Raw genomic sequence first — 23,559 nt, 5'->3', positions numbered from 1 at the left:
CACACGCCCATCACACCCGCTATCTCCACCGCGCTTTTGACCACCACGCCTGTCGCATCCTACTCTTAAAACACATCGCCTCTCATCATCGCCATGGCCGACCGCGAGCAGCCCTACGACCCGTATATTCCCGCCGGCGGCAATGCTCCCCAGGGCGGCGCCCAGGGCCAGAGCGGGAACCACCGCACCGCGGCCCTTCAAGCGGTACGTCGCTTTTCTGTCGTCGCTCGATGCGCACCGCGATAGCTTTGTTCCGGCGGGTGCTGCAGTGGTCTGGCGACCGCGCGCTCGAGCGAGGCCCGGACAGCTGGCATAGGCCGCGTTCAACTGCTGCAGCCATCGCAACGGTCACGCACTTGGGGCATGACCCGCCTCCAGTCGCTGCTTTATCGCATGTCCTTCACGGGAGCCCACGGCTACCCTTTCGCTTGTGCACGCAATGAACAAGGTCGCTGACATCACTGGTGATAGGAAATCGACAGCACCGTCGGAATCATGCGCGACAATATCAACAAAGTCTCAGAACGAGGCGCTCGCCTAGATTCGCTCCAGGACAAGACCGACAACCTGGCCACCTCAGCTCAGGGCTTCCGAAGGGGCGCCAACCGCGTGCGCAAGCAGATGTGGTGGAAGGACATGAAGATGCGCATGTGCCTCATTGTGGGCATCATCATTCTGCTCATCGTCATCATTGTCCCGTCTGGTGCGTCCAAGACCTCGCAACTGACGATGCACCGCTGACCAAAATAGTCATTGCAACGAAACATTAAAGTACCCACACATACCCCAAATAGCTAGTAATATGAGGAGAGGAGAGAAGTATGACGCCAGGGCGCAATGCCGACACGATATGGCTTGCACTGGTGGTCTATGACACTGGGTCTGTAAGTTTAGGTTCACGGCGAATTGGGAGCGACGGGACGGCTTCTTTTCTTGTCTTTCTCTGCATTCGAACGATCGACCTGCAGTGGGATACAACTGTTATCCTTGTTCGGGACGCCCCTGTTTTGCGATACCTGAAGGGGAGCTCTTAGCACGTCGTAGATGATATCAATGGAGCTTCAGTAATGGCTTGTTCTGGGTGATTGGCAATGCCTCGGTCTGCGAATGCTATCTCGATATGCGATCATCGTGCGACTAACCGCGCGAGATGCGGGACTCACGGCCCATCGATATTATGAATACGAGGTGCTCGACTGTGAAAGCTGTTTGCGAACGACGAGTAGCACTCCGCGCGTCTACGTTGATGTTTGTTCGAAGACGGGCGAATATGTTACAGCGTAGCGGTGAGGGTAACGGCCTGCGTAGAAGAGCGGCAGATCGAGCAGCGCATGTGCAACTCTGGAGACTGGCGGGACGGCTACACAGCGCGCCAGTCCATAACGGCCACGCACGATGATGTAGCATGCGCTTTTTGCAGTCATGAAAATCCAGCTGCGCCCCAGGTCCAATCACCGCGTGCCCTGGCCATACGGGTCGTGCCTGTTGCGGGGAGTGTTAGTGCCGAATATCGGCCTGGTCCGATTTTTTGCAACAGGCGCAGCTTTATCTGATCTGGTCTTGACTCTTTCACGTTTCCTCGCCAATTCCCTCTCCACTCCCCCGCCGCGTCCAGAGAGAGCCGTAGAGGCCGAGCCAGCGAGAACATCAGCCACCATGCAGGCCGTCGGGCGTTCTGGTGCTCGTTTGGCAGCACGCTCGTCCCGCCGAGTCACGGCAGCGTGTGGAGCTTCACGCACCCTGCAGACCGCCCTCGTCACCACCGCGCGCCCGTACACGTCCTCCGTCGACAGTCGCGATGCCACGTCCATGCGCTCTGCCTTCCTGAGCCTGCTCGGTAGCGTCAGCTCGCGCAGGGAGATTGACCAGTACCTTGCTCAGTTCCGCTCCGTGTCGTCGCAGCAGTTCGCTGTGGTCAAGGTGGGAGGAGCCATCCTGACCGACCACATCGACACGCTATGTCTGGCGCTGCAGCACCTGTACGCCATGGGGCTGTACCCCATTATCGTCCATGGCGCGGGTCCCCAGATGAATAAGCTTCTTCTGGACGCTGGCGTCGAGCCCGAGTTCATTGATGGCATAAGAGTCACAGATAAGAAGACGCTCGGCATTGCGCGCAAGCTCTTCCTGGAGGCCAACATGGACCTGGTGTTGAAGCTTAGGCAGGATTGGGGTATTCCGGCGCGGCCCATCACTGCAGGTGTGCTCGAGGCCGACTATTTGGACAAGGAGAAGTGGAAGTACGTTGGAGATATCACCAACGTCAACTCTCGGCCAATTGTGGACGCCTTGAAAGCCAAAGAGCTACCCATTCTGTGCTCCATGGCCGAGACTGTCGACGGCCAGATCTTGAATGTCAACGCCGACGTGGTAGCTGGAGCTTTGGCAAGGTCACTGGAGCCTTTGAAGATCGTGTACTTGTCGGAAAAGGGTGGCCTGTTCAACGGCGAAACCGGCAAGCTTATCTCAACCATCAACCTGGACGAAGAGTACGACTCGCTCATGAAGGAGCCATGGGTGAAGTTTGGCACCAAGCTAAAGATCGTCGAGGTCAAGAAGCTCTTGGACGATCTGCCCAAAACCTCCAGCGTCGCTATTATCCACCCGCAATACCTTGAGAAGGAGTTGTTCACTCACACCGGAGGTGGCACGCTCATCCGGAAGGGTGAGAGCATCCAGACCGTCAGCAAGTTCGAGGATTTCGAAGACATTGCAACGCTTAGGGAAGCCCTCTTGAGAGATCGCGAGAGCCTCGACTCTGGGGACGTCATCGACCGATACTTGAACAACCTTAAGACCAGACCTTTCGAGGCTTTCTTTGACGATTCCATGGGAGCTGTTGCCATCGTGTACCCTCCTTCCAACGACTCTGAGTTTGCCCGACTCTCTACTTTCACGACCACCAAAGATGCATTCTTGACCAACGTTGCCGACAACATTTTCGAGCGCATGAAGAAGAAGTACCCGAAGATGTACTGGACCGTGGAGACACAGGATGAAAATCTCGGATGGTTCAAGGAGAAGGCCGACGGAACCCTTCGACGGGAAAAGGAGATCTTCTGCTTTTGGGGCTCCGCAGATGCATCCGAAGTGGTGTCACTCCTGAGCGAGTTCTCTGAGCATGGCAGAGCCATGTTTGGCGACCAACACTTAGAAGCACAGTTGCGCAGGGCCGCCGATTACGCTGCAAGCCTGAAGCATGGACAGCAAGCCCGGGCATACTCCACGATGACTCAAGGTGCTCGCGTCATGGGTCAGTCGTCTCGGCCGACTTTGCGGTCACAGCAGGGACGTTCTTCGTCCCGCACGTTCTCCACAAGCGCACCACAATTCATTGAGAACACCAACCCGAACCCGCCATATGGAATCAAGTTCAAGAGTCGGGATTACCCGGCCAAGGTTGCTTTGATCGGCGCTCGTGGATACACCGGACAAGCTCTCATTGACCTCCTCAACCGACACCCCAACATGGACCTTCGACACGTTTCTTCTCGTGAACTTGCCGGCAAGAAGCTCGAAGGCTACACCAAGCGCAATATCACTTACGAGAACCTTTCTCCCGAGGACGTTAAGAAGATGGCTGAGAAGGGCGAGATCGATTGCTGGGTCATGGCGCTGCCCAACGGAGTGTGCAAGCCCTTTGTTGATGCTATCAATGAGTCCGGAAAAGAGGATGCGGTCATTATTGATTTGAGCGCCGACTACCGCTTCGACTCTTCGTGGTCGTACGGTCTTCCTGAGCTTGTCGACCGCCGCAAGATCTCCGACTCTAACCGGATAGCCAACCCTGGCTGCTACGCCACCGCTGCCCAGCTTGGTATTGCTCCTCTACTCGAGTTCATTGGCGGTCAGCCTACCGTTTTCGGTGTTTCAGGCTACTCAGGAGCAGGAACTAAGCCCAGCCCCAAGAACGACGTCAAGAACCTAGAGAATAACCTTATTCCTTACAGCTTGACGGACCACATTCACGAGAAGGAGATTTCGGCCCAATTGGGCAAAGAGGTCGCATTCATCCCGCACGTTGCCGTTTGGTTCCAGGGTATTCACGTAAGTCTTCCTCCACGCACTTACCACGCACCAACGCCATACTCACGCCGTCTAGCACACCATCTCTATCCCTCTCAACCGGACCATGACCTCCCGGGACATCCGCAACATCTACCAGGACCGCTACGCCGGCGAGAAGCTCGTCAAGGTCGTCGGCGAGTCCCCTCTCGTCCGCAACATCTCCGGCAAACACGGCGTCGAAATCGGCGGCTTCGCTGTCCACAGCTCCGGCAAGCGCGTCGTCGTCAACGCTACCATCGACAACCTCCTCAAGGGCGCGGCGACGCAGTGCCTGCAGAACATGAACCTGGCGCTCGGGTATGGCGAGTACGAGGGCATCCCGTACTAATTGCAACGGGATGTGAAGCTGGTAGTGCTGGCGACGATATATAGACCGTGCTCGTCTTGCGAATGGAGAACGGGGTCTCATTGGCGCTGCGACCTAGATAGGTTGTTTGTTTACTTTGTATATATCAGTTAGCATGGTCGGCCTGTGTGCGGGTCGGTTGTGCTTTGTTGTATGGTCTAGCTCCACGGCGTTAGGCTTTCCTGAGCGAATCAATCTTTTGCAATCTAGAGACTAGACTAAGTTGTGTGAGAGGTGCGTTTGCAGTGTCGAGTTCTGGTGGATGGCTCCTGCTCACTTGTGCTCGCCTTCACCTAGATCCGACCAACGTCACGCCCAGACTGGAAAAGAGCCTTTGCGCGCTTTCGCACTGCAAAAACATCTTCTGTCCCTCTTTCTTGCGCGACACCTTGAGACCATCGTCAGCTTGCGACCTACACCGTAGGTAAGTTAAGCATTGTGCTGTCTTGCAGGTCGTTCATGCTGGCATGGACAAGCTCGCGAGACACCCATCAACATGGAAGCTACTCTACCGGGGTTTCCCCACTGAGCTGTTACAGAACAGTGTGGAGCACATCGAATGTACTCACCCCTTTTTCGAGCGAAATGTACAACAGCGTACGCATGGCAGCCTTCGGGCGACGTGCAGAGAGCTCAATCACAAGCTTTCCCGGCCTTCCAGCATGCAATACTTCCGGTGCCTGGACCTCAAATTGGATGGAAAGGGTTTCACGACACTATCAGACCTAGCTCAAAGGCGAATTGGGTATCTATATCGATACGAGTACCATCGATGCCGAGACACTGTTTTGTAGCGAGCGTTGGACCGGAGCTCTGGGGGCAACACAATCTATGATATTTCAGACTACAGCAAGCCCTTTGGTGCAGTCCCCCTCATGTATAATATCCGTAGTCCGGCATTAAGTATTTCTTCAACGACGTAGTCCGCGACTTCCTAATCCAGGGCAAGTGTCGGGACCTGCGCGGAAAGGCTTTCACCGGCATGCCAGATTTGAAATTGCTTTCTCTATGGCAGACTGTACATACAGAGGCGTGGCGAAATAATAGAGTCCGAACCCAACAGCTCAAACTTCTTGACAAACTGGGCATGGATATAGCGGCTGGCGGTGACAGCGATATGAGCATCCTTAATACATGTCAATCAGCTGAATTAATCATTGCAGGCACATGTCCAGATTTTCAATGGTTCTTCCGAAAGTTACTGAGCAGAGTCTCCACTATTTCATACCTGCACCTAGGGTGGAGTTTGTGCACTTCTCCATGAGTGCAGCAACCAGATCATGCACCCTTTTCGAACAGATTTCGGAAGTGTCTCGTTTGGGAATATAGGACGCCTTTCTCTGTCCGATATGCTAACGCGAATGAAGTACATCCGTGTAGCGCTTCGTTCCTGTGAAGCGTCTTTGGGAATCTTGCTTCTCGAATGCATCTGCTTGAGTTCGGAGGATTCCTGCAGCTACGGTGGGATCTTCCGAGTCTTGGTTGACGAAACGGACTTCAAGGAACTTTTTCTATACTGCATCAATCTTGGAGGCGGTGGAGTACGTTTCACTCGTATTCATGATGTTCGATGCATGCGTCGTCACTGCAGCTGGGATTTGCCCGATATGAATACATTCTTGCCTGAAGATGGAGACAGCTAGAAAAAATTTGCTTCCGCGATTGGATGATCGTACGGATCATCTCGGTCCAGCCTGGTCTTGGGATGGTGAGTGGTAGTCCAATAGTCCCACACCTAAGCCACAGCCTCGATATGACAACAGAACAACAGAAGTCATCCCTTGTGGACGGTAAACACTAGTGAAGACATAGTTCGAGAGCTTCGGAGAAATCAGCTCCGCCGCTTTGGAAAAAGAGAGCATGAAACATCCATTGCACAGCCAAACTGGCAGGCGACGTTCCAGGTCTCGCAATTGTAGGATCTTCCTCAGATTGAGATCTCGGGGTATAACAAGGGAGTCATCAGATGCACGGGGTGACGCGGGAAGGAACTCGGACACTGCTCCTTTGCGAACCTGAATCTTTTCGGGCATATTGACGTACTCGTTGCTTCCAGGCATAGTTGGAATATCTTCGATCCAGCTTCGAAGAGTGAAAGTCAACAGACTACGTAGTCATGCTCCTCAGTCGGAAAATATGTATCCACATGTTCCAAAAGAGCTCGATCTCATGGTGCACTACGTCCAAGTGACATCCCGCTCTATCCCCTCGACTCATCTCAGACGAATACTCTTGAGACACGCGGAGGACTTCATTCATACAGTGCAAGCACCCTAACACATCATGAGATAGCTATTTTTCTCAAGCACAATTACTCCCCTCTCCAAACCACCTCCATAACCACCATGTACGTCAACGGATTCGCATCCACCCGCACAATCTCAAACCTCTCGTCCGCCCTCTCCACAATCCCCTTCCACGCCTCCAAGCTCCTCTCCCTCGCATTAAACAACGCCATCATCCTCAAATCTGTGCTCGTCCCAAACTGCGTAATGCTCCTCGGCAGCCCCGGATCAATCTCGCCCTGCTTGCCCATGTAATCCATGAACAAGATCTTCGCGCCCGGACGCAGCGCAGGCCGCAGCTGCTGCACGATCTTGATGGCCTGCGCGTCGGGCCAGTCGTGCAGAATCATCTTGAGGAGGTAGATGTCGGCGGACACGGGCTGCGGGTTGAAGAAGTTGTGCTCACGGAAGGTGACGCGGGAAGCGAGGGTCGCGGGGACTTGGGAGGTGAAGATGGGGCCGCATTCGTGGAGGTCCTGGACGGTGATGGTGAGGGAGGGGTGGGCGGATGCAAGGGCGAAGGCGTCGTGGCCGCCGGAGCCGCCGATCTAGGGGGGTAAGTGTACTATCAGAGAGAGAGAGAGAGAGAGAGAGAGAAACAGGGCTTTGCGAAGAGAGACTTACATCCACGACATGCGCGCTCCCTTCCTTCTCCCAATCCGTGGCACCGAGCAACAAATCGACGGTCCCGAAGATGTCCTTTAGGTACGCCATCCACTCGATGAACGTCCGCTGTCTCCACCCTTTCTTCTCCCCAACGCCATCGTTCTCCAGCAACTCCCAGCTGTTCTTGTAGTCACCGAACACTTCGCCCCCACTGTGCGCCAGCTTGAATGCCGTTTCGCTGACATCAGTCGGTAGGTCCTTCTTCCCAAGAGAAAACTTCTCCAGCGCCTCCGGCATGACCAGCATTGACGGCCCGACATTCTCGATGCAGCCGCTAACCAGCGCGCGGAGGCCAGGAAGGCGGGCGAGAGCAGCGGAGCGGGAGGTGTGCTGGATGGGGGATGTAGAGGGATGAGCCGGGTCGGCATAGGCAAAGTAGCGGATTGTGGTGGCGTGTTCTATTACGCGCTGGACTGCTTCTTCGGGGAGGTTGACTTGCTGAGCTATGGATTGGACTGAAGCCGAGCCGTCGAGGGGAACGGCCTCCCAGAAGTTGAAGCGGTTTAGGATGTTCAAGGCGGCCATGTCGGGGACAGCCTGTGCAGGTCAGTGTCTGTCTAGGTAGAGGTACTACCAAACTCTTGAATCAAGTTGCGCTCAAGTGTACAACACGGTGTCCTATCTCACAACCGCCATAGCGAATAGCCTCGACTGAGCACCGCCCAGAGTAATATACCAGCAACTTACATTGTGCGCATAGTTGAACACACTCTCGCTCGGCCCCTGCGAGATAATGGAAAGATCATTCATCGCATCCTGCAGCTTCTGCTTCGTCGTAAAGATCTCAGGCGTAAACTTCGAGATATTGACAGGGCTGTCCGACGCCAATGTCGGCGCCTCGACCTCGCTCTCCTTGAGCAGCCGCTCCAGCGTCTCCGATAGCTCTTTAACCTTTGCCCCGAGCTCGCTGAGCGTGGGCCTGAGATTCGATGATGCCATTGCTGCGAACAAACCCGAGTTTTCTCGTCTTAATAGTTGTATGCTTCTAGGGAGAGATTGCCACCTTATACTCGTGTCACTCGCATGCGCAAAGTTTTCTCCTTGCGCTTCCGCCATCGGCGTCGTATAGCTAAGCCTCTTTGCTGGTATGCCATCACGTCGTTGTGCATCTTGTCCCTCTTGGCGTGGACGACGAGACAGTGGGTATGCCTTCCACAGGCGATCATGATTCGTTGTAGGAGGCCCGAAAGGCGAAGTACAGCCGTGATAAGATAGATCTAATCAATCAGATTAGATTTTCCTTGCAATGCCAATGTTGCCAAGGGCGAAGCGGGCAGCGACCTGCTGGATGCTTCTTAGGCGATGGTGTCATAGGCTCCGAACAGGCGACCGAGGCATCCGCGGGGTTAAAACGCTGGGTCGTGTTTCTAAGACACCAAGACGGAAGAACCCAGCCTAGGGTTGCTCGATGCGGAACACCATGTTAGACGCCTTGAAAAGCATTGTATGACGGGTAGGGAGAACGGAGAACAACGCCACGTGGATCGATCTCCACTAATTTGTCCGTCGCTAAGCAGTAGAACGGGGCCTGATCAGGGGTACTTTTATACTGATGTATATATGCATACACACACTACTGATAGCGAAATCGGATCAGCCAACTGCTCACTATATACCATATGTAGCCATTCTCAGACCATTAGCAGGTCGCACACTAGCTCGCCGAACTCACTCGCCTTCCACTGACGACTTCCACGACGTGGTCGACATCGTTTTTTCTTTCGCCCGCACCCCTGAAACTCTTCCGACCTCGAACGAACCAGTCCACTGCAATGATGATGACTACCACGGCGTACACTGCACTGACATAGTTCATCGTACCTGCCTCCACAGGCTGGACGTAAGGGAAGGAGTACATGATGAGTGTGAAGAGAGTCCAGGCAAGAAGTACAAAGTTGGAGAACATTCCGAAGGGACCGAGCCAGAACGGGCCGTGCTTGATTGTTGAGCGACCGCGTGCAAGTAAGCAGACCACAGGAATCGCGTACGAGATGTAGAGAAGAACGATGCAGGCAGTAATCATCCTGTGCTTGTGTGAGTGTCCGCCGTCCCGAAAATTGGAAGAACTTACGAGTTGAAAGCCGTCAGAGAAGCAAGGTAAAGACAGCCGATGATGGCCACAATAACACAGGACACGAAATGCGCATAAACGGGTACGTCTAAGCCCTGATGCACTTTGCCGAGCCATCGGTGGCCCGGAATGCCCCTGTCCCTTGCAAAACTCCAGCACAGCCTGCTCTGCCATGTATGGCAGGCGATCAGGCATCCGAAAGCTGTGGCTATGATCATAGCCTCGAGACATATTGCGCCGCCCTTGTTTCCTATCGCTCGGTAAAATAGTTCAAGAATCGGCACCCCGGTCGAAGTGGCAACAATCTCCTGGAAATCGCCGACAATGGAGAAGAACATTGCCACGCTCCAAAACCAGCCAGTGACGAAACCAATTCCGACGGTTCCCATGATGGCAATAGGCACCATCTTTTCAGGTCGGTGGACTTCCTCGGCAAGGTGGGTAGCGCAGTCGAGACAAGCAAAGCCCCAATTTACGTTTACCATGCCGACAATGAACGCGATCCCGCCTTCTTGCCATCCAGTATTGTTAATGAAGGTGGCAAAGACGAACTTTGCGTGCTGGTGGGTCGGCGCGATTGCCGGGACGGTGACCATGGTGATGAACCAAGATACTAAGGTGGTATAAAGGGCCACTTTGGCGACTCTGGGGAGTGTCTTGCCGTAGCAGTTGAAGAAGAAACAGAAAATGTTGACGAGTTGGTATGCAACGAACACCATCCACCTATCGATGACACTGTGCGGCAGTCAGCTGCGTTACTCTTATGCTGTGCTCAGTAGTGGTCCAGTCTTGATACGGCGCGCTCAGTCATACCAAGAATGATACCTAAGCTGGGGACCAGGAACACATCGACTCACAGATCTGGATGGGTGAGCTGGTACGACCCAACTATCGCACTACCAGCGGCCAAAGCCACGCTCGCGCTGGTGAACATTGCACCCGCCCAAGCAAACCATCCCGTGAGGTAGCTCGCGAGGTTTGCATATCTCTTCGGCGCCAATTCGTTTGCCCAAAAGTACTGCCCGCCCGCGTTGGGCATGGCACTAGCCAGCTCGCTCAGAGTAACGCCGACGGATATCGACACCACGAAAATGATGATGACACCATAGATGACGAGAAGCGGTCCTCCTGAGTTGATTCCGGTGACGAGAGCCGCGGAGATTCCGAACCAGGTATTCGTAAGTGAGAAGCCAACGGCAAGGACCGACAGCACGCTAAAGTTTCGCTTCATGTCTTGTGTGTAGCCCATCTCTGCCAGCTTGAGGGCATCTTCATCGATACTCGAAGCATCTCCTTTGGTCATGTCAACTGACTGTTGTGGCGCGAGTGCCTTCTCATGGTCGGAATCGCCCATCTTGATGTGCTCCCGACTTCCACGGCGAGACTCGAGACGGAGGAGCTGCTCGTGCGGACGTTGCCGCGTTGGGTCGTATCCTGGGTAAATATGCGAAGGATCCCGTCGCTTATGCTGGGGAAGCTTGTAGGGGTGAGCACAAGCAAGCGCAGCCTACGAACAATGAAAAGAGACAAAGCCAGAGGGTATGCCGCGCGAGGAGGGGCGAAGATGGCGATATTTACACCATCGGACGTAATCGTCTAGGATGGTGAAGGCAGGGAAAGAGCGCAGATAAGGCACGACGACGAATGGGAAGGCGCCAATCATACGATGTGCAAACGCAAGCGCAGACTTCACGCCGGGGAAGCACGACCGCAACGTGCTCCTCACCACCAACCAGGCTTGCCATCCACTGCCACGAGTGCCGACGCGGGACCGAGCCCGTGTAGAGACCCAATCCTGACTATGCGGGCAGTCGTCCTCGGACGAGTAAACACCACGGACACGTCGGTCCACTAGCTGGATCAAGCAATCGGACGCAGAGACGAACGCTTAGGATGGGCGTTCGTCAAGCGCGTGGGTGAGGCGTGCGGAGAAAGAGACGGCGTCCATTTGTTTTGGTTCCAATAGGGCGGAGCGATTGGCACGCTTAGGCTCGAGCAAGGAGTGCGGACCCTACCCTATAGTACATCATGATAGCACTTGGGAATGCTATCTTTGATTGTCAATGATTGACCAGGTATCTCGACTTGTCCTGACAGGAAGTGACATTGACAGACAACGGCGGCACAGCGTCTGTATGTCTCAAGCCCGCTTCCTTTGTCGTCCGGGCACGACGCGCCGCGTGCTTTCATGTTGGTGACACTCGAGCCGGCAAATCGTGCATACGATAATTACTCGTATTCCAAGATACTGGGCAGGCCGCGGAAGCGGCTGCAAATGCCCCCCGAGCGCCTATCATCGACGTTCTGACCCAATCTGCAGCCGTCACCAGGTGAGCATTACATGCGTGCCGGCGCAGAGAGCAGGGTGCCATTGGAAGCGGAACCGCGCCCGCGCATGCAAAGACACTGCGTTAGCTCGTGATTTTTTTGGGGTTGCACAACAGCTGGTCGCCCCGAATGATCATCTTGCACATTCGGGCCACAGCAAATCTCTCGATAAGTGTATCTTCTGATGTATCTGCGCGGGTCGTCCAGCTGCGGATCCGCAGGAACACGAGCTAGAGATGTAAGCTAATCTTCTCTCCCGCTGCCAACGCGTACGCCTATCTTCTGGCGCGCGGCTAGAAACCTACCGGAAGCGGTATCTGAGTCCAGGCGAGACGTCTTGATCCGATTGCTATCTAAGAGATGGTCTCCGAGCTTCTTCGATACCTGATGCTGCGACTTTCAGAAAGCAACAACGCACTATGCACTAGATTGCGTCTGAGATCAGCTGTGGCGTCGGCAGGTAACCGCGCATATAAGAGAGCGGCCCGCGCACTCTTCTTCTGGAAGGCGTATCACCTTCGCAACGTTTCTTGTAAAACTCCTGCAGATGTTGTGCAACCGGCAATGAAATCGCTTCCGTCATCGTAGCGGGTCTCGCGGGATGAGTTGCATAGCATGAGCGCAACGGAAGTTGATGGGTAATGATGAAGGTAGCAGATGGATAGCCTGTCTAACAGATAATGTCATGGAACTGGCCGCGAGCTCACACACCATCTGATGCACTTGGAGCGATCTGTGATCGTGATGTGCAAACGCATAGAAGTATACTGGGTATTGGTGCAGGTGCTCTTGACACCGGTAGGCCATACCCGATCGATGTTCCTCTTTATAGGCCACTGAGTACATCGCCTGAGATTGTCCAGACTGCACCCGAAGCAGAGGAAGAAATCACGTGTCCAGCCTCACTTTTTCCTATCAGAAGCAGGAAACATTCTGACCACAACACAGGCCCAACGAAGCCGTAGCTTGGGTGTTTCCATTGCACCCGCCGCACACAGTAACGGTGCACTGTAAGATTCAGCCGAGATCCGAACCTCATCGAGTCCTGTACCATGTTACATCAGCTCCTTCTGCCAGCTGCTGCCTCGGTGCCTGATCAACGTGGTATCAGGAACGTGTCACGAACCACAAGTTGCTTTTTATGCGCTACTTCGCGCCTTCCCAACAGATCATTCTGACGGCATACTTCCTACTTGGCACGAAAACAAGTCTGCTTGCGTTAGCTCGTGTATGGAATTGCGATCACGCCTCGTCTGAGTGTGACACTGGTCAAGACCGCAATGTCGTGTACATGCATCAGCGGTGTTGGCGGCGTGGGCGGGAGAGATCTCTGCGCGACTGCCTGTTCCTGACTGCCACCACAAGATGCTGCGCCCCGCGGCGATGCGATGGAATCTGTATGCAGGCCGCTTGAACGGGGACAAGAGTAGCTACTTTGAGCTTGGCCTTTCTGTGTGTAAGCATCGTGTTGTGTAGCACAGCATAGTCTTCCCGATGCGGCGATGCGGTCTCCGGATTCAGAACGTGTACATTTCGCCCCACATGTACACGCACTGCAGCGCAGGGAAACCTAGACGATGCTCAACCACGAATAGAGAAGCGATCGACCGGGAGTATGACCCTGCGGCAATGCGGCGAAGCCACTCTATTGCTGCGCGGCCATGCAAACTTGTGCAACACAACCAAACCCGCGAAGCGATCAAGAGCATGATTACGAGTTTTGTACGATTGGTGATGCTGTGAGGGGACTCGAAAGTACATAAGATATCGTGAAACAAGCTGCAGAGATATCGATGTTGTAGGAAAGCGGGTGACAGACAAGTTACTGAACAGGTCCAGTAGGTGATAGTAGGAAAACTCCTCGCCATATCCACGTAAAGCCGTACAGCATCCATAAACCTAACGCTACAGCCCAAGCGCCCAACATTGCCCTCATCATATACCTCCATCAGTTCCTACATATGCAGACCATTGCGGGCTAGACCAGAATACCGGCCGAGCCGCAGTTTTGATTATTTTCGCCATTAGTAGGGGTATCCATATCCGAGATGCGCCGCCGGTGCTGTCTGCTCCAAGTGAAGACAGAAGCGGATGTATCAAATTCAGCTCAGCTTCTGGTCCTGCGGGTAGTGCTGTGCAGGGTGGCGGGGCATACCGCCTTGGGGCATTCCCGGGTACTGCGTTGACGGCTGCTGTTGCTGGAGGTATTGCTGGTAGTGCAGGGCGGCTTCGGGGGTCATGTACGCCGCGGGCATGCCGCCGCTGGGCGCCATTCCACGGGGCTGGCCAGCGGGGACCTGGGCGTGGCTGTCTTCGGGAGAGTCGACTGGGCCGTCGTCGACGCCGTTTGAGTTGTCGGTCGAGGGCTCTGGCGCGTTCAAACAGGCCTGCGACGCGTTAGTTTACAATGCGAAGGCGACGGGACGCGACTTGCGCACCTGGATGAGGTTCTTGCCCTCGGGTTTCGTGACAAGCGGCTGCAGCTTGGGCGTTGTGAATGTGTACACGAGACCCGTCTCAGAGACGACGAGCAGCAACACCTGGGTGCCGGTGAGGACTGATAGTTCGTAGGCCTGCACATAATAGATCGAGTTAGCGAGGAGCGCTGCGCGAGGGTTGTTTCTCATGCGACGCGGGTAAACAGGGTGCGCGTTAAGACGGGGATGCTGCTAGCAGGCGTGCAGGCAGCGCGAACGTCGACGCACCTTCTTCATGATTCCGGCCTTGCGCTTGGAGAAGGTGATGTGCCTCCTCGACTTGTCCTGGATGAACTTGATCTCGATCTTGCGGCGCTCGCGACCGGGCTTGTCGTCGTCGTCATCGTCGTCGTCCTGAGCCGGGCGCGGGCGCTTGGTGCCACGGTTTGCATCGCCCTGCACGAGCGCGCCGTTGTTGGTGAGGTCGTCGTGGACGCTGGGCGACGCGTTCTGGTCGTGGTCGGTGATCTCAGAGGCCATGGTGTTGTGGTGGATTGTATTGGTTGCGCGTGTTTGACCTAACTGCTTTTGCGGGCGAGGTGCTTTTGTGGGGATTTCCTGTTTGGCCCTTCCGGCGTGGAGTGGTCGTTACAGGCGCTGTGGGAGGGGTTAGGCCAAAAAGAATCGGGGCGGTTGAAAGAGGAAAAGCAGGCGCGCTTGGAATGAAAAAGATCAGTGGTTCGGGGGCTGCGCTGACTGAACCCTTTGTGGTGGGCGGGCGGGCAGGAATGCAAGGAAAGGGCAGCCAGAGGGGCGCTTCGGTCGCACAGCGGCCGGCGGAGGCAGCGCGGCCCATGGTTGGCGGGCAGCTGATAGTGCGGCGGCAGGGAGAGGCTGGGGCGGTACGTACCTGTGCGTGCAGAGCAAGACTCGGTTCAATCGGGTGGCTACCGTTTGGGCCTGGTTGGGGTGAGAGGGAGCGCAGGCCTGGGGCGCCGTTGCGGAGGCTGGGCCGAACGGGCTTAAAGAGGAGCCCGCCGTGAATGGCAGCGATGGACACAGCGCGCTGGGAGAGGCTCGCGGGCGGGCACTGGGCAGTGGGAGTGTCTCAGAGAGGGAAAGCGACGGAGAGATTGGGGAAAGTGAAACGGGCGGCAGCACGTATTATTTTGACGGCTCCCGACGACTGGGGGCGGGACACGGTTGGCTGCGCTTGGGGACCTCACCCTGCCGACTGAGTCGCTGATCGCGCGGGCGTCGCTGCGCGCGGGCGGGTTGGCGGGCACGTGGTCGCTCTCAGTGCGCCGCTCAAGGGGCCGCTGCGCTCTTCTTTTTCCCGCTGCCGCCGCTGCGCTCTTGAGCGTGCAATTCACCCCCGTTCACTCTTCGACATGTCGCGCGCTCAATCAGGCAACTGTCAGTGCCTCTCTAAGCAGGCACGCCCAGCGCGCTTTCCCCAGCCGGGTGGCCAGGGTGTGCCTCTTGGTCCGCCTAGCGCGACTGCAGCAGCCAGTCAGCACGCCGGCGGCCCACTTATGGCAGCGCTGCTCTTGTATCTAGCGTCTCCTAGTCTGGCCGCTAGCTGCTGACCTCAGCTTGTGTATGCCGGCGCCGAAGCAGCCTCGACGGCGGCCAGGCGGCGCTCATGTGCACCCCAAGGCGTCGGGGCAGTTGCATCCTTACCGCCTTCCGTCTTCGGCTGGCCTCGGTCCAGACGCTGCAGGCGCCACCAACCTTCACCGCAATACTGCGAACGTGCATCAACACCACGCCGGCGACGCGTCGTAGCACGCCCGCGAACACCGACGCTGCGTGTCGTCCGCCAGCAGTGTCTCTTGTCGATACAGACGCTGCATCTGTGCTGCTCAGGTCGTACGACGCCTTCGCAAAACGTCGAGCCACACTGCGTTCTGGCACGCTGATTCGCCCGCGCACCGCCTGCTACACTGCTGAAACCAATCAAGCCTCAACCTCGCCCACTTGCGACGCGCCCGCCAGAGCCTCTTAATGCTACTGACCGCTAGATACTATCCCCCATGCTCCTCCACTCGCCTTCCCGTTGTTTTCCTCTCTTTACTTCGTTTCTCTGTACCTAATTTTCAATTCCAACCATCGTCGTTCGCGAGCTCGCCGGACGGCTCTGCATCGACTTCCATTCATTCATACACTCAAGTGCAGCAGGCCTCTGCCAATCTCCAACTGAGTGACACCCTTAGACCGACTGCGACCGTCCCGTAGGACGATTATCCGCCGCCATGCCCACCAAGCTGATGATGATCTTTGTGGGGCTGGACTTCGTCTTTGCTGGATGCGGAGGACTGCTGCTAGGCTTCTCCTTGATGTCCGAACAGCGGATGCGAGAGTCTCCCAGGGTGGACAACGTCACCGAAAATCTGCTCCTCGGCCAATGTCCACTGACAGGTACGATCAATACATGGCGCAACTGTGGCGGCGCCTGTGCTGGGTCGGACAGACCGCGACGATATTGATGTTCCATCAAGTTGCACACGCAGCCACAGGCGGTCGAGGCAATGGACTAACAATTTTGCAGGCGGCGTCGTAAACGCTGTCTTTATCTTCGTCACATTCCTGCTGTCCCTACCTGCGCTGTTTCTCCCGGCCAATCGAGGCTGGCTACGTACGCAAGGCTGGCTGGTCGTCATCTGCGCCACTTTTACCCTTGGACTCGGTCTCGCAGTGTGGGTAGACACTCTGCAAACTCGTGCCCACCTCGGCGAGCTCTGGCAGCGCGAGGCGCCTCTCATCCAGAGTCTGCTGCAACAGAAGGTTCGTGGTATCCAAACGCTAAGCATTTTCGATGTCCGAGAACGGCACAAGTGTTGTGCCGCAGCTTTGTTCCACTCCATAGGATCCAGAGCGGGTGCTATCCCAAAGACGGTGCTGACATGAACCTAGTTTGATTGCTGCGGATACTTTAACTCGACTGCACCTCCGTTTGTCCAGGATGGTACCTGCATCAACTCGCTCGTTGCTGCGCAAAAGGGTGGCTGCATCGGGCCATTCTCATCGTTCGCCAACAGATACCTCGACCTGATCTTCACTGCTGCATTCGGTATCGTCGGTGTCGATGCGCTTCTCGTATTGTGTGTCGCGATGGTCCTCCAGTACAGGTCGGAACAGGAGCGCTACAGGCACATTGACGAGAAGAACGGTCTTGGTGGATTGTAGTAGGGGTACGAAAAAATACATGGAGGGGTGGCAATGTGTAGAGGAAGTGTCCAGATGGGTTTTGCAAGAGATGGCTGGACAGCTCGTGACCATATCGACTATCTGAACGTCTCTTACTTTCCCAACCATCTTCAGACATTATTGCGTGGCGGTAATGGCAACTTCAGCAGCGCTGAGGGACTGTATATCCTTTCTTTGTTCATACATTGAGTTTCTGCATTAGCGCTCTTCTCATAGATCAATCCGCCATCATGTGCAATGAATATTCAAGGACAGCATCACAACAATCGCGAATGCCACTTCTGATGTCTCAATGGAGCGTCTGTAAAGGCACCCTAATGAATTCTGCAATGTTTCCTCGCAAATCCGCTTCGTTTTTACACCCTCGTGTCTCGGCCCCCAACTCCTACCCGATACCGGCAAGCCGCAAACCGCACGACTCGTGTCCTGCATCGAATCTGCACCTCCTGCATCTCCCCACATTAATTGTGAACGTGACCAGTGAGGCACGCTCCGGTCAGGCCAGCACAGTTCCACGACCCCGCTTGTGCAGGTGCTGGCATCGGGAATCGTTTGCGCGAGCCCCGGGTCTCGAGAACCGCGTGCAATTCGCACGCCCACGGACTCTGCTGGGCAGGACAGGACGGGCAGGAACACGCGACGCATATCTGCTGCCGTGTCAGCTGACGCTTCCTAAAATAACCCCGCGGGCCAGCCTCATCTCATCTTCATCTCACCTGGCCCGGTCTGGTCTGGGTGACATGGGCTGGGTGGCCGGCTGCGCGCTGCCTTATCATCACGGACGAAATTGCATTCCCGCACGGCTCGACTTGGCGAACCTCGCGTGCCATCCCAACCTCATCAAACAACGCAACGGGCACCTGGCTCGTCGCTGCGCGCTCCAGGAACGCGAGATGAGTTCGTGGCGATCCCCCTGAGACACGCCAGCGAGCCGGACGCGCCGCGACACGTCGGCAATGTCGGGCGAGCTGGGAGGGAGCTCTGGACGCGCGTGCTTGAAAGGCGTTTGGGACAGGGGTGCGTAACGTTGGAGCGGGATGGGCCGCGGCGCGAGCTAGGCGGTTCGAGGGTGCGTGTGTGGGCCCACGGTGAGCTCGACGTGGGCGCGTCGTAGAGTGAGATTCTACGCTGTAGGTGGGTAGGAATGTCTGCGCAAGGTAGACAGTAAGTCTCAGGGAATAGTGGGTGTGATCAGTATAGTCGGCAATAGATAGGCAGTGTGGGTAGGAGGAGACGTGGGTTTGCGGTCTTAGAGATAGGTCAGTCGTGTGGGCGCACATCTGCTGAAGGTTCTTGCCAGCGACGTGCAGACTTACTCTATGCTGCGGCATATGGAATATTCTTCTCATACGCTTTCCTCGTGACGTTTGGAAGATGTTTCCTTCCTTGAACACTCTTTTGCCGTCCTCTGGTAAGCAGAGCCCACCGTGGAGCTCTGCTTGAGTTGCCTCTCCAACCATGTATACGACCCCACATGCTTCCAGATAATTGATAGTGTCTCATAAACTCCCAAGAACAAACATGCGTTGTCTGCGCCACGTCTAAGCTTTCATCCCCCTCCTCTGATGCTAAAATATGAAGTGCCACAGAAAGCGTAAGAACTGAAGAAATCCAATTCTGTGTCAGGTGTCCCTCACACTATAATCGCGATTCGTATTACCTAGTAGCCTCTCGAACAGTGCTTTTTTATTGCCACAAATTCCTCGCGCAAACAAAGCCCTTGTAAGTTCCGGAATCAGCTCGTCTCTCTGCATGGTAAAAGAATGCGAAATGGATTCGGAGACATGATTATCAGGCTACAGTTTTCGCTCTTGCTAAGGTACTTGCATACCATTCGTTCATTACTGTAGGCTCTTTGCGGGGTTGGCGTCGAAATTTATCTTTGAAGTCGGCAAGGTCTGTCCGAGAGACGAATATGTGAATTTGAACTACCTCTCGATTGGGACCCGCAAAGAGTTCACACGAACGTGCCCGCAGTAAGTTGAATATGATGCTAAAAACCTCCCAGGTTGCCTTGCTGCATGCATTCTCTACTTGCGTGCATGCATGTGTTTTCTAACCGTATGTGACGTGCATCCTGAAGCCAGCAAATTGACTGTTGTATCACCGAACTGATTATATCGGGTCACACACGTCCTCAAAAGGAACGATGAATGGTGCATAATAAAGTTTAAGTTTTCTGTCCCTTCCACACCTAATAGCTATAGTTGTACTTGAGGTTTTCCATAATTCTTCCGGTGCTGAAGGCGTAGAAATTTAGCTAGTTGAGACATTAGCGCGGGAGAAAGTAATTCAATCAAGAATATACTATAGTGACTACTCGATTTGGTCTGGATGGCCAGGAAGACTTTTACGTCTGTGGGATATGAGCCCAAATGGATCTGCATCTACATACGTTGCTCACTCTTGACGGTCTCTACGCCGGGTACGGCCACACCGGAGACTGAGACCTCCAAAGAGTCTCCATTTCGCTCAGGCTTCAAAGCGCTGTCCATAGCCGCATCCATACTCTCCTCAGCAGCTACTCTTACGCCAGCGTCATGTACGTCAGCGACCTCGGTCTTAACGCCATTTCCAGCTCACATTTCACTTGTCCTCGGTAGTTGCAGCTTCTTCCTCGCAAAGAACTTCGCGAAGGTCGCCTTGTCACCTTCACTCTCTTCCTCCCCACCAAAGACATGCCTCGACTTCCGCCCACCTATCCGAACAACATGGCCTAGTCTTATATGCAGCCTGTCACAGGCATCACTCGCTGTCAGTCTCGATAAATCCGTGATCGCACCCGCCACATTAATGCTGTTCCCTATCAGTCTGATCTGCTGTGCAAGCGCATCGACCTCTCGGTTGAAGGCATTGACTTCGTCCGACGTCGGATTTGGCGGTTCGATGGGCTCTTGCGATTCTTGCGATTGAGACGGGCTGGTGATTAGTTGGAAGGGAACAGTCAGTGGGCCTGGGCCAATAGCGATATCGAGGAGCATGAAGTGCGCGGCCAGAACGTTGTAATCGATGTTTTTCTGTACGCGGAAGGTGGTCGATGTTTGGAGGTAATCATGTATCGACTTGAGAGTCTCAGGGCTGGTGAGAGGGTGAGTGATCTTCGCTGGGTGAAGCAAGAATGAGAGGGCGAGATGGCGTTGAAAGGAAGCCGTAAGAGGATAGCGAGTCGGCAGCGCAGTGACGAGGTTGCGCTGGAGGATGGGATGTCTGACGCGAACAAGTAAGTGGGATATGATATCCTCCAGTATGGAGGCGATTTCGCCCGTGTTGGGTATGGGGCATATGAGGGACTCTATAGTATCTTGGACAGTGCGTAGCACAGCGTTGTCCATCTGCACCCCGTTGTCCATGCAGAGAATGAAGAGAATCTTGAGAGCTCGTCTTCTTGAATCGACATGAAACAGTGAACCTGGAAGCTGTAGAAGCTTGCAAACGTTGGTCAACGCCGGAGGAAAAGTGCGGCGTTCTCCTGGATCCGATCCATAAGAAGGAGCCACCTCCGAGTCTGATGTGGTATACTGCCTGTCTGCACCAATGTTGTTGAAGATCTCCTCCAGTCTCGCTACGTCGAGTAGTTTTCGCAACTGCAATTGACTCGCACTGAGAATTTGGAGATACTTTTCACCGAGGGCTTCGCTTGCGCCGAAGCATACTTCATCGATCATCCAATCTGCGAGCTCTTCTGGCAGTTCTCGACTGAATAGGAGTCTTGCAAAGCCAGATGTGAAAGCCTGATCCCTGGAAGTTTCGTCTCGAAACATGTCAATCATTCCCGGGTTTATGCTATCGATTGGAAAAGGCTTCTCAAAATCATCTGGTCTCTGATTGAAGAAGTGGAAGACACAGTCTACTTGGAAAGCATTGGTTCTCTGCATAGCCAGGTACAGCTTCTTTGCCTTGTCGGGGTCGTCTTCATCATGCACTACATCCGCTACCGTGTTCTCGCTGAGTTTGAGACCACGCTGAGGCGATTCCTGGCGCAAAGGTTTGTCCAGCTCGGCCTGCGCTTGTGCGATCTCCTGCTCCCTCTGAGCATTTTTCTTAGCCGCTTGCACCAAGCGTTTGAAAGCATGGTCGTCTTTCTTTCTTTTGGGTGGCTGGGGCAATGCAAGAGCTTCTGGGTCTCCTCTTGTCCAGACTGCGGCTGCTCTTGTGACCGCCTTCGATCTAGCGGGCCTGTAGTCCAACAGGTCCTCTAGATCAGTCAAGGAGTCAGTATCTGAGTCGGAATTTAGGACCACTGGATTCCCTCTAGAGAAGGTTCTCTTGCTAGCATTAGTCGAGTTGCCGGACGATTGCGGTAGGCTGGGTAAGCCGCGCTCTGCGGTGTCCTCGTAGCTTGCGATACCGCGTGGGTCCGTTGGCGACGGGGAGCGCGATGCTAGCGGAGAAGAGGGCGAGGAGGGCGCGGCTTCTTCTAAGCCACCGTCGTTCAAGGTAGTCGTCGGGTCGTTTGTGGGTGTTTCCTGGATGGTGGACGGGGCAGCGGGGCTTGAAGCTTGCCGTGTGTTAGTGGACAGGGCAGCTTGTCACTGCGCAGGGATGCGTACCGAAAGCTGCATTCTGGCTGGGCTGCGACGGTGTAGAGAAAGAGAAGTAGCTCGAGATCTTGTTCTTCTGGAGAGCAATCGCTTTGGGAGGCATTGCATCTGCGATGTGCTGGGATGTCTCGCTGCTTGGCGCGTTGCAGCGAACAGAGTGCGTAGCGCCGAGACGCGCGCAACACGTCCCGCCCGCACGCCGTCACGTGCAAGGCTCGGCCGACGCCCGGATCAAAAGTGTCCCGCCCGTGGCCCGCCAGTCCCTGAAGAATCGCGCATCTCAAACTGCCAATCGTCTCGTCTCGGCGCGAACGGCTGCGGAACCCTGCGGCCGAAATGCCCCGGAGCACTGCACTAGAGGCTGACAACATGGCATTGTTGATGACGGTCACACCTGCAGGCGATCGATCCCTCAACCTTCGAAGGCAGGACTCGGCACCAGAGTCCCGCGGCGACGTGCGACAGTACCACGCGCCCTCGAGCTGTCTCCTGCCCGTGCTGGCGGTTCGCAACAGCGAGAATGTTTCTCTGTTTCGCCAGGTCTCGTCGAAAGTGCATCCCTGCCTTAGCGTGTCTCCGTCCTGCCTCCGAGCAGCAGGGGCCGGACTATCCGGGCTTTACAGAACATGTCCGACAACTATAGCCCACGCAATATGACTGCATATTGCTCACCGTGACACGCCCAGGCTCGTCGACTTTGTGCACGGCCGGAGTAGGTAGAGACAGGAGTACACCACCGTGTGCAGGCGGCGCAGCAGGGCGTTCCTGCCAGCCAGACGGATGGGCAGTCGGTGTTTGGCGGGCGGTGCTTACTCGCGAATCGCTACTTGCGCCCCCTGGTGTGGACACGTTTGGACGAGCCTACAGGGCTGTCGCAGTGGGATGAAGCGCGTCGGACCCTTTGCGAGAGGTGCTGCCGGGCTGTGCCCGTTGCTGCTGACGCTCTTGGGGCGCCCTGGGCTGCGTCTTCCCCCGAGACGCCTCCCCGTCGTAAATTCTGTAGCTGAATATATTCCCGAGCGCGCCTGCACCCACGCCCGCACCCTTTGCACTCTCCGACCCATTACTATCGTGAAGCTGCTCGGCATTCGCTGCGAGAACCCTCCGGCACCGAGAGAGGCAAAGAACACGACGCACCTACGCGACGCTAATTTCCCATTTCCGCCCGGGCTTGTCCTCTGCGAGGGACGCGCTGTAAACGGCGCCGCCCCGGCCGAATCCGCTACTGCCACCGGTGCTCGGTCAGCATCATTGAAAGCATCAGACAGAGCAAATCCTCGCTCGTCCGCCATTCCGCCCAAACCGTCCCCCGTGAACGGACTGACGCCGCCTGCGTCGCTTCCCTCGCAACCTCACCAGCGCCGCGTCTCTCGCCCTTCGCTTTGTCCCATGCTGTAGAAACGTCGCTCGCTCGCGTTCCGCCCGCCTCACAACTATTCTCGCCGCGACTTACAGCCAGCACCTCACCTCACCGACCGCGAACTCGCCTGCCGGGCACGCTCTGAATTTATCCTCGTCATCTCGTCATCGCGTAGAGCACGACAAATTGGCGTGCATCGTATCGTGAGGCCTTCCCGGCTGAGGCCGGACAGCAGCGATCCCAGCTCCACCCCCGAGCCGCCTCCGC

General features: G+C 55.5%; 8 protein-coding genes across 8 annotated transcripts; 4 read left to right on the top strand and 4 right to left on the bottom strand.

Annotated features, from left to right (window-relative positions):
- Window positions 1-93: 93 nt before the first annotated feature.
- On the top strand, window positions 94-770 carry CC84DRAFT_1218450 (snare protein-like protein Snc2; the record flags this gene model as incomplete). The annotated part of the gene is made up of 3 exons (XM_018182998.1): window positions 94-204; window positions 472-703; window positions 751-770. The coding sequence occupies 3 exons, from the start codon at window positions 94-96 to the stop codon at window positions 768-770; spliced, it is 363 nt and encodes a 120-aa protein (XP_018035428.1).
- Window positions 771-1,656: 886 nt separating this feature from the next.
- Window positions 1,657-4,396, top strand: CC84DRAFT_1094734 (bifunctional acetylglutamate kinase/N-acetyl-gamma-glutamyl-phosphate reductase; the record flags this gene model as incomplete). The annotated part of the gene is made up of 2 exons (XM_018174581.1): window positions 1,657-4,047; window positions 4,103-4,396. The coding sequence occupies 2 exons, from the start codon at window positions 1,657-1,659 to the stop codon at window positions 4,394-4,396; spliced, it is 2,685 nt and encodes an 894-aa protein (XP_018035427.1).
- Window positions 4,397-6,560: 2,164 nt separating this feature from the next.
- CC84DRAFT_1165393 (S-adenosyl-L-methionine-dependent methyltransferase) lies at window positions 6,561-8,776 on the bottom strand. Its single transcript, XM_018178704.1, has 3 exons — window positions 8,053-8,776; window positions 7,324-7,902; window positions 6,561-7,247 (listed from the first exon to the last, which is right to left on the bottom strand). The coding sequence occupies exons 1-3, from the start codon at window positions 8,302-8,304 to the stop codon at window positions 6,726-6,728; spliced, it is 1,353 nt and encodes a 450-aa protein (XP_018035426.1). The 5' UTR covers window positions 8,305-8,776; the 3' UTR covers window positions 6,561-6,725.
- Window positions 8,777-8,927: 151 nt separating this feature from the next.
- Window positions 8,928-10,790, bottom strand: CC84DRAFT_1148185 (amino acid transporter; the record flags this gene model as incomplete). Its single annotated transcript, XM_018176623.1, has 3 exons — window positions 8,928-9,389; window positions 9,437-10,171; window positions 10,294-10,790. 3 exons carry the CDS (start codon window positions 10,788-10,790, stop codon window positions 9,020-9,022), a joined length of 1,602 nt encoding a protein of 533 aa, XP_018035425.1. The 3' UTR covers window positions 8,928-9,019.
- Window positions 10,791-13,467: 2,677 nt separating this feature from the next.
- Window positions 13,468-15,014, bottom strand: CC84DRAFT_1122000 (SRF-TF-domain-containing protein). Its single transcript, XM_018175625.1, has 3 exons — window positions 14,470-15,014; window positions 14,203-14,337; window positions 13,468-14,151 (listed from the first exon to the last, which is right to left on the bottom strand). The coding sequence occupies exons 1-3, from the start codon at window positions 14,719-14,721 to the stop codon at window positions 13,867-13,869; spliced, it is 672 nt and encodes a 223-aa protein (XP_018035424.1). The 5' UTR covers window positions 14,722-15,014; the 3' UTR covers window positions 13,468-13,866.
- A 1,089-nt stretch (window positions 15,015-16,103) lies between these two features.
- CC84DRAFT_821333 (uncharacterized protein) lies at window positions 16,104-17,495 on the top strand. Its single transcript, XM_018187535.1, has 3 exons — window positions 16,104-16,602; window positions 16,733-16,968; window positions 17,098-17,495. The coding sequence occupies exons 1-3, from the start codon at window positions 16,437-16,439 to the stop codon at window positions 17,368-17,370; spliced, it is 675 nt and encodes a 224-aa protein (XP_018035423.1). The 5' UTR covers window positions 16,104-16,436; the 3' UTR covers window positions 17,371-17,495.
- Window positions 17,496-19,574: 2,079 nt separating this feature from the next.
- On the bottom strand, window positions 19,575-22,073 carry CC84DRAFT_1121995 (uncharacterized protein). Its single transcript, XM_018175624.1, has 2 exons — window positions 21,942-22,073; window positions 19,575-21,889 (listed from the first exon to the last, which is right to left on the bottom strand). Exons 1-2 carry the CDS (start codon window positions 22,033-22,035, stop codon window positions 19,971-19,973), a joined length of 2,013 nt encoding a protein of 670 aa, XP_018035422.1. The 5' UTR covers window positions 22,036-22,073; the 3' UTR covers window positions 19,575-19,970.
- Window positions 22,074-22,281: 208 nt separating this feature from the next.
- Window positions 22,282-23,478, top strand: CC84DRAFT_820256 (uncharacterized protein). Its single transcript, XM_018187534.1, has 2 exons — window positions 22,282-22,560; window positions 22,619-23,478. Exon 2 carries the CDS (start codon window positions 22,713-22,715, stop codon window positions 23,328-23,330), a length of 618 nt encoding a protein of 205 aa, XP_018035421.1. The 5' UTR covers window positions 22,282-22,560; window positions 22,619-22,712; the 3' UTR covers window positions 23,331-23,478.
- The last annotated feature ends 81 nt before the right edge of the window (window positions 23,479-23,559 follow it).

This window comes from Paraphaeosphaeria sporulosa, assembly GCF_001642045.1.
Source record: "Paraphaeosphaeria sporulosa strain AP3s5-JAC2a unplaced genomic scaffold CC84scaffold_6, whole genome shotgun sequence".
Taxonomy (NCBI): domain Eukaryota; kingdom Fungi; phylum Ascomycota; class Dothideomycetes; order Pleosporales; family Didymosphaeriaceae; genus Paraphaeosphaeria; species Paraphaeosphaeria sporulosa.
The sequence above is the reverse complement of the archived record's forward strand: the minus strand, read 5'-3'. Positions and strand labels throughout refer to the sequence as shown.

Coding starts and splice junctions, on each gene's coding strand:
- CC84DRAFT_1165393 (XM_018178704.1), bottom strand. CDS start 8,304: ATGGCATCATCGAATCTCAGGCCCACGCTCAGCGAGCTCGGGGCAAAG. Junction 7,903..8,052: donor TGTTCAACTATGCGCACAAT/GTAAGTTGCTGG, acceptor TGACCTGCACAG/GCTGTCCCCGACATGGCCGC. Junction 7,248..7,323: donor GGAGCGCGCATGTCGTGGAT/GTAAGTCTCTCT, acceptor TTACCCCCCTAG/ATCGGCGGCTCCGGCGGCCA.
- CC84DRAFT_820256 (XM_018187534.1), top strand. CDS start 22,713: ATGGGCAGTCGGTGTTTGGCGGGCGGTGCTTACTCGCGAATCGCTACT.
- CC84DRAFT_821333 (XM_018187535.1), top strand. CDS start 16,437: ATGCCCACCAAGCTGATGATGATCTTTGTGGGGCTGGACTTCGTCTTT. Junction 16,603..16,732: donor CGGCCAATGTCCACTGACAG/GTACGATCAATA, acceptor ACAATTTTGCAG/GCGGCGTCGTAAACGCTGTC. Junction 16,969..17,097: donor AGAGTCTGCTGCAACAGAAG/GTTCGTGGTATC, acceptor ACATGAACCTAG/TTTGATTGCTGCGGATACTT.
- CC84DRAFT_1122000 (XM_018175625.1), bottom strand. CDS start 14,721: ATGGCCTCTGAGATCACCGACCACGACCAGAACGCGTCGCCCAGCGTC. Junction 14,338..14,469: donor AGGCCGGAATCATGAAGAAG/GTGCGTCGACGT, acceptor TATTATGTGCAG/GCCTACGAACTATCAGTCCT. Junction 14,152..14,202: donor AGGGCAAGAACCTCATCCAG/GTGCGCAAGTCG, acceptor AACGCGTCGCAG/GCCTGTTTGAACGCGCCAGA.
- CC84DRAFT_1121995 (XM_018175624.1), bottom strand. CDS start 22,035: ATGCCTCCCAAAGCGATTGCTCTCCAGAAGAACAAGATCTCGAGCTAC. Junction 21,890..21,941: donor CAGCCAGAATGCAGCTTTCG/GTACGCATCCCT, acceptor ACACACGGCAAG/CTTCAAGCCCCGCTGCCCCG.